Below are 11919 nucleotides of genomic sequence, written 5' to 3'. Positions count from 1 at the left end.
ACGGGATCAAAAAAGTATATATACTTATACTTACTATACTCTCTCTATCTCTCTCTCTCTCTCTCACACACACACACACAGTACAACATGCTTTTGAAACATATATTTCTCTGTCCAAAATTAATACATTCAAAAACGTAGTCAAATATTATACATAGGTGGAGCAAGATCAAAGAGGAATCTGTTATCTTCAGGAAATACAATGAAAATCACTGCCGTGAAACCAATGATCGATAGATAAATAACTCACACGGAAGAAGAAGGAACTGCTCGTAACCCACACAGCCTTCCTACATAGTGTATTGGGGGCGAGGCTCCAGACTCTACTATATAAAGTTAGACCTAGCAGACACTCAACATTCAACTATACTGAAGACTCAGACTGAAGACTGAACAGGTAAGCTTTAATTGTGTTGTATTAGAGTGCTCATATATCAGATGAGTTTGCAGCGTTTTGAAGTTGATAGCTTTAGTAAAGGGCTGTATCATGTTGCAGCATCATGGTTATTCAGTAATGGTTTCATGTCATCTATATATTATTGTGTGGCAGCAGTTTTCATGGGATCGAACCTGTTTAGTCAAAATGTATAGACTTGTCTTCAAAGTGAAGTGTATTACATTTGTTCTTTGAAAACTGCACTCATCTATAAATGAAAATGTTTTCTATGATGTGGGACAAGTCAAGTGTCAGCATCAGGGTTAAAACAAATTTAACATAATGCAATGCAAAGATAGGGATGGTAATGTGCCAGCTAACGGTACAACATAACATAGTGCAATGCAAAGATAGGGATGGTAGTATGCCTGTTAAGGTGATGCCAGAAAAGCACTTGCATATCATAACTACTCTCCTACACTATGATCACAAGAGTACAAAGCAAAGAGGTGGACATGTCATCATAATCAAAGTCATAATTAGGGCATAATAAAATGAAAAGAAAAAATGGGATCAATTCCCTCAAGCTACTAAACTGTTGATATCTTAATTATGACACATTTTTAGTTTACCTGGCAATCTAAACAGCATTTATTGCACATTTATTTTTTTTAAAGGGAGCTCTCAGCCTTCATCTACTGTAATTGTCTTGTTTCAGATATGAATCTGTCTACCTTCCTGTCAATCACTGGGCTCTGCCTGTTGCTCAGCTGGTGTGATGGCTCAGGTAAGTCATTTGATCAAGAAATATTTAAAAAGACATAAGCACTCAAGTTTTCCAAAAATAAATGGAATATTGAGAAATTTACTTTGCTGTTGCATACTTGCAATAAATAACATAATAAGGCACTCTAAGCGATGTTGGGTAATGTCACTTCTGTCGCTACTCCCTCCCCCTCCCTAGTGATGGGCAAATGAAGCTTTGGTGAACCACTGAAAGACAGCAATGTGAAGATAGTGACACTAATGAAAAAAATCCAATATGGCCACCACATGTAGATTTTTCAACATAAAAGTCCTTACCCAAACCAGTATATGTAACCAAAGATATGCAAAATTATATGACAACATAACATCCCATTTTGTTTATTCACAGAAAACCCTGGTCGACCTTTCAAACTAGAAGCTGTTGAGGAGGCAAAGAAGACTGTGAATGAGGCCTACAAGTATTCACGTGAAGAGTAAGCAAATTCTCATTACATTACATTACATTTGCCTGACGCATTTTTAACCAAAGACAGTTTAAAAACGGTAGAGTACAGTAAGAATAAGTGCATCAGTGAGTGCTGTTTTTAAACAGTTAAGTGTCAGTTCAAGGCAGGTGGTAAGTGCTAGGATCAGCAAGACTTGTTGTAAGTAGTGCTACGAGAGGAGATGTTCTCTAAAGAGCTGGGTCTTCAGGAGTTTTTTGAAAATGGAGAGGGATGTCCCTGCCCTTGTAGAAACTGGCAGTGTGTTCCATCAACCAGGAACAACAGATGAGAAAAGTTTGGATTGGCCTGAGCATACCGGTGGTAGAGCTAGACATTGTTCGTCTGAGGAGCGCAACGGTCTGGAGGTAGCGTACTGTATGTCTGTATGAGGGCATTCAAGTAGATGGGAGCAGAACCGGAGACTACTTTGTAGGCAAGCGTTAGAGCCTTGAATTTCATGCGGGTGGCAACAGGTAGCCAGTGTAGCTGGATGTTCAGCGGGGTAACATGTGCTCTTTTGGGTTGGTTGTAGACCAGGCGCGCTGCCGCGTTCTGGATCATCTGAAGGGGTTTCACTGTGCAGGCTGGGAGACCTGTCAGGAGGGCGTTGCAGTAGTCAAGTTGTGAGATGACTATTGCCTGAACCAGGAGTTGGGTAGCATCTTGAGTCAAGTAAGTCCTGATTTTCCTTATGTTGTAGAGTGTGAAACGGGATGACCGGGTGACTGAGGCATCGTGATCTGAGAAGGTTAGTTGGTTGTCGAGAACAACTCCTAGATTTCTTGCAGTCCTGGTAGGTGAAACAGACAGGGAGTCAAATTTGATGTTGATGTCGTGGTGTATAGTAGGTTTAGCTGGGAGGACCAGCAGTTCCGTTTTTGAGAGGTTCAGCGGGAGGTGATGTGCCTTCATCCATGTAGCTATGTCTGAGAGGCAATCCGAGATCTGTGCTGAAACCAAGTGGTCATTAGGTGGAAAGGACAGATAGAGCTGTGCATCGTCTGCATAGCAGTGGTAAGAGAAGCCATGCGAACGGATAATCTGTCCCAAGGAGGTGGTGTAGATAGCAAAGAGAAGGGGGCCCAGCACTGAGCCCTGGAGGACCCCTGTGGTGAGACAGTGAGGTGCAGATAGCTGTCCAAGCCATGATATGTTAAACGAGCGTCCTGTGAGGTAGGATTCAAACCAGGAGAGAGCAGAACCGGAGATTCCCATGTTAGAGAGTATAGAGAGAAGGATACAGTGATTAACCGTGTCAAAGGCAGCCGATAAGTCAAGCAGAATGAGTACTGATGACCGACCGAAATTCTCCATACAGTCATTGTTATCCATCTCTAGGTGTTAGTGGGGCGGTGGTAGTGTAGTGTCTAAGGAGCTGGGTTAGCGTGCAGTAGCCTGAAAGTTGTCGGTTCAATTCCCGGCTTCCACCGTTGTGCCCTTGAGCAAGGCACTTAACCCCAAGTTGCTCCGGGGACAATGTGATCCCTTGTAATATAGCTGACATATGTAAGTCACTTTGGTCAAGAAGTGTCTGCTAAATGTAATGTAATGTTATTCAAGTGGGAAAATCAGGGGTGAGTTTTTGTGTGAATCAGTGTAAAATATAAAAGTATGGTCATGAATGTATGGTCATGTTCTGCCATGTCCCACCCTGTAGGAGTCTGAGCAGAGTGCGCAGAGAGGACAACCTCCCCGCAGATATTTGGCGACTGACGGAGGATCACCTATACAGTATCGAACAGTGTATTCCAAAAGGTATGGAGGAAGGGATGTAGTCAACTATTGTTAATGCGCATTCAAAGGGTGTAGGCTTTTAGTTTTAGGGGGGAATTCTCCCATGTGCATAAGGGTGGGTATGTCAGCCTCTGTGAATTCTTCCCTCTGTCATTTACGTGCAATAGAGGGAGTTACCGATTTGGGAGGAGCAACCCCAAAATCTAGGCGTTTCTTATGTAAACAACTCTTGCGCGCATTCTGCCACTGACTTAAGTACCTTTCCAGCTACACGCTTTCCGAGGGCTGTATTAAGGTCGAGCGCCACTACAAGGTGAAACAGCATATTGCTCAATGTCTGCTGTAGGCCTAGTTCTAAATACATGTAGGTTACACAGAACTTTACAAATGAACATTACAGTATCACACAGTGGCATACTGTATTTCCTGACATTCATTGAATGAAAGTGCACTCAGATCTACAAAAAATGAAATAAGTAGCCTATAAGGCTGAGCTAACATATGAGGAAATAAAGAGATGCCCACACACTGTTATTTAAGCCCCCAGAGTGTTTAATTAGGCTACAACGTTTCGACCAGAGGTCTTCGTCAGATATCAAGCAGATGTTTCCTGACATTAACATTGTTAAACAGGGAAAACCCCATTAAAATCACCCACTTTGGATATTGGAGCTTACCGACTGTGAATCTTCAGTTTGAATGTGAAGTCATAATCCCATATGAAATCTGTCCATTTCTTTCCAACTTGACCAGTCATCCACACATTTGCACAGGCATCTGCACTATTGTCAAGCAGCATAGTTTATATTCTCCTGTCTCTTGATTTGTTTGTAATGGAGGTTGGCATTGTTATGCCAGTCTCTCTACTGTATTCAAAGCTGCAGGTGTCAGTCTACAAAATCGTTAACATAAATAAATTGATATAATGAGAGGCAGCTGCCATTGAAACATTCTTTCTCAATACTGATTTTTAAATTATGAATCTACACACCTCAAGAGTGTCTTGACTCTTTATAATCTAACCTCAAAGCAAAAGTGAAAATTTGTGAAGTCAATTCTTTGTTAGTCTACGTGATGAAACACTATTTTACTATAGGCCGTTCCCTATTCAGTTCACCATGCTTACATTTTCAAAATCAAAGACTGGTTTGTGTTCTTTCTGGATTTAAATGACATTCAAAAAGCCAATGAGAAAATCCACATTCCACATTTTCATATCAACCTAAATTAACGAGGTGGTGGATCAGTCTGGTTCTATTTTTAAACAAATCACGCCTCCTTCATAAGGCTGCCTTGATTTCGAGCTTGCGCGCTGTGGGTGGGACAGAAGTGGGAATGGGAGAATACACGTAACTCAAAAGTGCGCAACTGAAGTGTGTAAAAAAAAAGCTTACACACGATTTACATGTTAATGGGAGGGGTCCAACCTAATTTTGCAAGTTTTTCCCCTGACTATTAATGTTTTTACCTTGTTTGTCACAAAAATATGCAACGTTATATGACAACATTACATCCCATTTTGTTCCTCCACAGATACCCCTTTTCGACCTTTCATACTAAAAGCTATTGAGGAGGCAAAGAAGATTGTGAATGAGGCCTACAAGTTTTCACGTGAAGAGTAAGCAAATTCTCCATACAGTCATTGTTATCCATCTATTGGTGTTATTCAAGTGGGAAAATCATGGGTGAGTTTTTGTGTAAATCTGTATAAAATATAAAAGTATGGTCATGAACGTATGGTCATGTTCTGCCATGTCCCACCCTGTAGGAGTCTGAGGAGAGTGCGCAGAGAGGACATCCGCCCCTCAGATATTTGGCGACTGACGAAGCAGCCAACAGGGGATACCCTCAATGCAGTACGGGCCGCCGACATCCTGGACATCGCCCTCGGGCTCATTCACGAGTGGGCCCAGATATCGAATAATATCACAGGTCAGACATGAAGAAAACCCACTGTGGTCATCAAAGGTTCCATGGTGTGGAGCAGCAGTAGCATGGACTACCCTGGGTTCTCTGACACCCATCCATACAGTATGTTCACAAAAATGTCCTTGGCGTTGTGTTATGGTGACTGGAGAACTCACTGTGTCTCCCTCTTTCAGACCTGATCACAAAGGACGAAATGCTGTTCATTGAGTGTTTCACAGGCTGTACTAGTCGTGTCCTGACCCCATCCTGCAGAACAACACCCTTAATCAACAAGTACCGTACCGCCACCAGTGTCTGCAACAACAAGTGAGTGCTTCAGATCAGTCTCATTTCTCTGGATTTCCCTTAAGACTACATCAGGCTGCTGAGTTGTTAGAGTAATGTTCATGTGCCTCTGTCATTGGGAAAAATACATCAGATTGAATTGTGTGTTCCTCTATTTCCCAGGAAAAACCCATGGCTTGGAGCTTCAAACACACCTTTTGCCAGATGGCTGCCGGCCGAGTATGAAGATGGCATTTCTCAACCAAAAGGGTGGGACCGGAATAGAAAGTACAACAATTTTCTGCTCCCTCTGGTAAGAGGATGATGATGTTGATGATGAGATGATGATGGTGGTATCTTCTCATCTGTGGCTCATGCTCATGTATCTTTTCTTTCAGGTGAGAGAGGTGTCCAACCGCATCATGAGCACCACTGACAATGGTGTTGAGAGTGACAATGAGTACTCCTACCTGTTGGCGGTCTTCGGTCAGTTTAACGACCATGGCATGACATTCACGCCTACCTCACCCAGCATACGCTCTTTCAGCATCTTGCCCAGCATACGCTCTTTCAGCATCCCGCCTACCCCCCCCAGCATACGCTCTTACAGCAATGGCCTGGACTGTGAAACCAGCTGCGAGCAGTCCAATCCCTGTTTCCCCATACTGGTCAGTGACATACACTTTCCTCCACCCTTTTCTCTGACTCCTTCTCTTTCTCTCTCTCTGTCTCTCCTTGTCTATTTGTATATATATATATTTTTCTTTATTTGTGTCTTTCTCACCTGTTTGTTTTTGCTCGTACCTTCCACAGATCCCTAAAGGAGACCCCCTGCTGTCCCAAGAAAAATGCCTCCCATTCTTCCGCTCAGCTCCGACCTGTGGCACCGGGAACAGTGCCTTCATGTTCGGCAGGCAGGCCAATGTGCGTAAACAGATCGACTCGCAAACGGCCTTTCTGGACATGAGCCAGGTGTACGGCTCGGAGGACAAGCAGGCACGCGACCTGCGCGACCTCACCGACGACGGAGGCCTGCTACGCGTCAACCAGAGGTTCCGTGACCCCTCGGGCAACCGGGAGCTGCTGCCATTCTCGAGTGCGGAGGTAAACATGTGCGCTACACGCCGACGAATCACCAATGACACCACTGCAGAGGAAGTGCCTTGTTTTGCGGCAGGTAATCATTTCTTACTTGCTGTTTTCTTCTCTTTTCTACTCTTCCATTGTGGGGGGCACTGTGGCTCGAATGGCTACAGCTTTTATATCACGTTTGGGTCCAAGTGCCCATGAGGACCCAGGTTCGAGTCCGAGCTGCGGTCATTTCCCGACCCCACCCCATGTCTATCTCCCACTTCCTTACTGGTCATATCCCAATAAATGCAAAAGGCCCAAAAATATATACTTTCCATTGCTCTCCCTCTCCCCCATGGGAAGTTTCATGTTCATAAGCTTCCTGACACAATGCTCTACCCGTGTCCCCATCTGCTGAATATGTGCAGGTGATCCCCGTGTCAATGAGAACCTTGCCCTGACGTCTCTCCAAACTCTGTTCCTGCGGGAACACAACCGCCTGGCCCGGGCCCTGCGGCAGCTTAACCCCCACTGGAGCAGCGAGACCCTCTACCAGGAGGCCCGCAAGATCCTGGGTGGTTACGAACAGGTGGGGCTACTGAGCACACACACCTTCTTCTACTTTGCCTATTTTTAATGGTGAAGAGCTTCACACAGCTTCTTCATCCTCTTTCGGTCTCCTTTACCTCTCCTTCCAACCCATTCTGTGCTATTTCAGGTCATTACATACCGTGACTACCTGTTGCACATCATTGGCCCAGAGGCGCACAGCAGATACCTGGGCACTTACTCGGGCTACAACGACAGCGTGGACCCAAGTGTCGCCAACGTGTTTGCCACGGCTGCCTACCGCTTTGGCCACAACACCATCCCGCCACTGATGTTTCGTCTGGATGAGAACTACAATGATAACCCTCAGTTTCCTACCGTACCCCTCTTCAAAGCTTTCTCTACACCATGGAGGGTGGTCTTTGAAGGTTAGTGTGAGCATCTCAAAAGTAATATGGTTCTTCATCTCCAGCCATAGATACATTCGGTATCTAGTCATAATCGTGGGTGCCGCCCCAAATTGACCGATGTGGGGGAGAAAGTTTGATTCGATTGAGTGCAACCAAATTCCTTTTAGGCAAATCCCTCCACTCGGCGGCCATATTGCAATGCTTTTTGTGCTCTTACCGGGCATCTATTTCGGGTACAATGCTTTACGAATCATGACACACCAACCTCCCTCCAGCTGCAAGATCACAACACATGATTGGCACGATTTATTCACAACATACCAGATGATTGGCACAATGTATTCACAACATACCACATTATTGGCACAATGTATTCACATGTCAACTTTTGGTGACGGAAGGGGGGGAATATGTGTAGACGACTGCCATGTTTGCGTTACGAACTAACCCCATACTGTACATTTGTATGGGAGATTCTTTGATTGCTATGTCCTCATTAGAAAGTCTCTGGTGCAACTTAATGGAGGTGCACCTGCATGAGTACAGAAAACATTTTGATAGTTCTGACAGTGTAACTGGAATTATCTTGAGTGGACTTATAGTGCCTTCATGCCGTTTGTAACGGCTTCTACACACAGTTGCGTGCGTTGCAGTGCTGGAGACGCATCCCATTCACTTTACATGGGCTCACGTCATCCGTTGCCGAACTGAATTGTGGGTCCGTTTAATTCAGCGTTTGTCCCGCCGCCAGCGTTGAGAAGTTCAGCTGTTGCTGCACCGACAGACGGCACCGGCCAATCAAGCCAATCGACGTACGGCACCAACCAATCAAATTACGGTTATACTTCAAGTCATTTGCATAGCTACCGTCAGGAACACCCACTGGCATGCACTGACGGAACGCAACTGTGTGTAGAAGCCGTAAGCTCAGAGGACCCGGCTTTAAAAATCCCGACCTCGGAAAAAAAGAGTGTTCATGAGATCAGCTCGGGAAACAAATACAGGAAATGCATAAATAAGTTATTGAAACTGCTTACTATGGTTTAGCAAGCAGAAAATGTCTTTGGTGAGTGTTTCTATCTGTAGTGTTAATTTAGTGATAAATTACCTTGCATATTTGTAGTAAGAGTGAAATTCGCCTCGTGTTGTTGCAAGGGAGGCTGCCGTGGTTGGAGAATATGATAGTGATGTGAAGTTGGATACCTCGGGCACAAGACTTCCGCACGAGTCTCCGAGCAAAAAATCCGACCCGACTTTGTGTTCAAGTAGGCCTAATTTTTCCTCTATCAGAGGTCAGATTTTCCAAATATCCAATGTGGCATGAAGGCCCTATCATTGTAGAGCTGTTTTTAATGGTCAGTCTGTTTAGCCCTTGAGCCATAACACCACATACTCATAATTTAATTTATTCTCACATGAATGTACATTCCCTACAATGTCCGTATGAATAGCTTTAACAAGTAATACTGGCTATGTTACACTGATGAAGTTAGCTAGTTAGCAAGGCTATGAAGCTAATATCAAATGTTAGCCATCAGAGAAATTTGTCGTCAACATTGGGAAATCGAGGGTGAATTAGGTTGATAGCATACATTGGACAATTCCTTGAAACTATTATAGAAACAAGCTAAACCCCATCTGTACCTAACAAATGTATAGTAGGGCGGTCAAACGATTAAAACAAATAAACAAATTAATCTCATATTTTTAAATGAAAACATTCAACATTCAAATATAGCCTACTGTAAGTCCACAATCTCTAACATTGTTTGTGCCACATGCATAGCACAATAACAATGATAAGCATGATATTAAGTTGGTATAAACAGCTTTCATTCCTTTGGAAATAGCTAGACATTTTTTGTTTGTAATTAATAGTGAATTATAAGCCTGGTAGCCACATATAGCTGAGTAGAATGCATTTCAATCGGCATATCATGTGCTTCATGTCAAACGAATTATTGAAGACTTCAAGACTCACCAGTTCCATTACACAAAGGCAAAGACAACTCTTCATATTCTTGTCTATTTGCCGAATCACCGTAAGGACCCGAAAAGTATACATTTTATGTAACATGCTGTTGGTGCAATTTGACATTTTAAACATTCACAAGAGTGAAAGCAGTTTGCAGTAAAACAACTATTTATTGGCTAAATGTTGGTTCATCCTTTGTCGCTTGGTGCCCTGCACTCAGTGTGTTATGCATGTGGTGGTAGCGGCAGCACTGATCACTGTGCTTTTAACATCAGGCAACTTTTTAAACTGAAACTTTTCACCTACAGTACAAGCTCCTCACGGTTCCTCTTCATCTTTAGCTAACTCATAGACAGTAAAATAAACTCTCAAGCTTGTGGCGTCAGGTTTTGTGGCTTCCGTTAGGGGGCTGATATTAACCCCTTACAAAGGAAGTAGGTAAACAAAATGCGTTTGCGTTAATATTTTGTAACACGTTATATATTTCAAAAGTAATCGCGGCGATTAATGCGTTAATTTTGACAGCCCTAGTTTAAAAGTGTAACTGCTAGTGATTACACCCATTGTGTGCTTTTAGCAGGCCTTCCCCTCCGTCGGGGCGGTAACTTATATGCCGGATTGATCTATGGTCAGTTGACTGCATGAGCAAAATCCCATTAAATTCCTGTTCCTCCCCACTTCAGGTGGCATTGATCCTGTGATCCGGGGCATGGTGGGGCGAAAGGCTAAGCTAATGACCCAGGACCATATGATGGTGAATGGACTTCGGGAGAAGCTCTTCGAGTTTGCCAAACACGTGGCGATGGACCTTGCCTCCATTAACCTCCAGCGAGGCAGAGATCATGCCTTACCTGGTACTGCACTAAACATGATTGGTTTACTGTGACTTTTACTGTCCAAAGACATTACATGTATTTTGTGCGAGTTAAAGGATTATGGGACATTTTTTCACATTTTTTCTCTACATAGTGCTTGTCTTCTCAGTTGTCAGCAGATGAACATCTGATGTCTGTTATCTAAGTAGTTGTAACTCATTGTCCCTTTTTCTCACTCTCTCCAGGGTATAATGCATGGCGCCGTATCTGTGGTCTCTCTACACCCAAGACAGAGGCAGAACTGGCTCAGGTCTTGCAGAACAGTGACCTAGCCCACCGGATCCTGGAGCTGTATGGATCCCCTGACAACATTGACCCTTGGCTTGGCGGTGTGGCTGAGCCTTTTGTCCCTGGGGGCCGCGTGGGGCCCCTTTTTGCCTGTCTCATCGCTACTCAGTTCCAGAAGGTCCGTGATGGGGACAGGTGAGATGGAGGGGGAACTCCTGGGGGGGTACATGGGGGAGTGTCTATATGGCTTGTGTTAGGATGCGCTGTAGGTGCCACATCAAATAGTGGGATCCTTCTGTTGTGTTTTCAGGCTGTGGTGGGAGAATCATGGGGTGTTCACGAGGGCACAGGTGAACTCGTTGGCCTCGGTCTCTATGGCCCGCATCATCTGTGACAACACTGGTATCAGAGATCTTCCGAGCAATCCTTTGCTCTTCAGTTCCCGCGTCTCGGGCTACACCAACTGTGATGACATCCCCCCATTCGACCTCCATCCATGGCTAGAGACAGGTGTGTGGACATTAGTGTGTCAGACTTTTGTCATTAGGAATCGAATCACTTCCTGTCTTCTCGTTTGTTCTGTGTCTTTATAATGATCTAAGAATATGACTGTGGTAAATGGCCAAATTGACATAAAGCTGTTTTGACCTTCCAGGCAATATTTAGAATCACATTATCAACGATGGAAATGCCCCGTTTCGCTTCAGCTGAACGCTGCCCACAACAGGGCAGTGGTGATGACCGCCTTCTCATCCTTCATGGACGGCCGAATCAACTTCACCGGGGATACAGTGGTGCAGCTGGGGCTGGGGGATGAGGTGTGGCTAGAGGCCAGCCAGGGGGGGTCTGGACTTCTCTCAGAGAGTTTCTTTACTGGACACATCCTCTTCACAGTCTAAGGGCAAGAGAGGCCAGTACTTACTTTCACTGCTATATCTTGCACAGGCATGTAAACATAAGCTCTCTCTATATATATATATATATATTATTTATAGAATGTCTATACTCTCTGTAAACAACCCTCTATACTCCTTATCTGTCACTGTAGACATGTAATCTGGAAAACTATATTTATCTAACTATACACTGTTACATAATTATTCTCTATCGTCTACATAACTGCACAGAATACTGTACTCAACCTGCACTTTGGTATTTAATTTAAAGGTGCCCTGCCACACGTTTTTTAATTACTTTGTGGTAATGTCTGTAGTTTTACCATGGACCATTTTTTTGTGGAAAACATGCCTGTCTT

The 11919-nt window shown here is 44.1% G+C and overlaps 1 protein-coding gene across 1 annotated transcript; it reads left to right on the top strand.

Moving 5' to 3' along the window:
• The first annotated feature begins 1096 nt into the window (after positions 1-1096).
• Positions 1097-11563, top strand: LOC125289065 (myeloperoxidase-like). Its single transcript, XM_048235735.1, has 13 exons — positions 1097-1163; positions 1533-1617; positions 5132-5295; positions 5466-5598; positions 5740-5869; positions 5955-6224; positions 6370-6733; positions 7056-7216; positions 7346-7604; positions 10245-10415; positions 10622-10859; positions 10975-11176; positions 11372-11563. The coding sequence occupies exons 1-13, from the start codon at positions 1097-1099 to the stop codon at positions 11561-11563; spliced, it is 2436 nt and encodes an 811-aa protein (XP_048091692.1).
• Positions 11564-11919: the final 356 nt, after the last annotated feature.

Source organism: Alosa alosa, chromosome 24, assembly GCF_017589495.1.
Source record: "Alosa alosa isolate M-15738 ecotype Scorff River chromosome 24, AALO_Geno_1.1, whole genome shotgun sequence".
Lineage (NCBI taxonomy): Eukaryota > Metazoa > Chordata > Actinopteri > Clupeiformes > Clupeidae > Alosa > Alosa alosa.
Note: the sequence above shows the minus strand (reverse complement) of the source record. Positions and strands in the feature narration are given on the sequence as shown.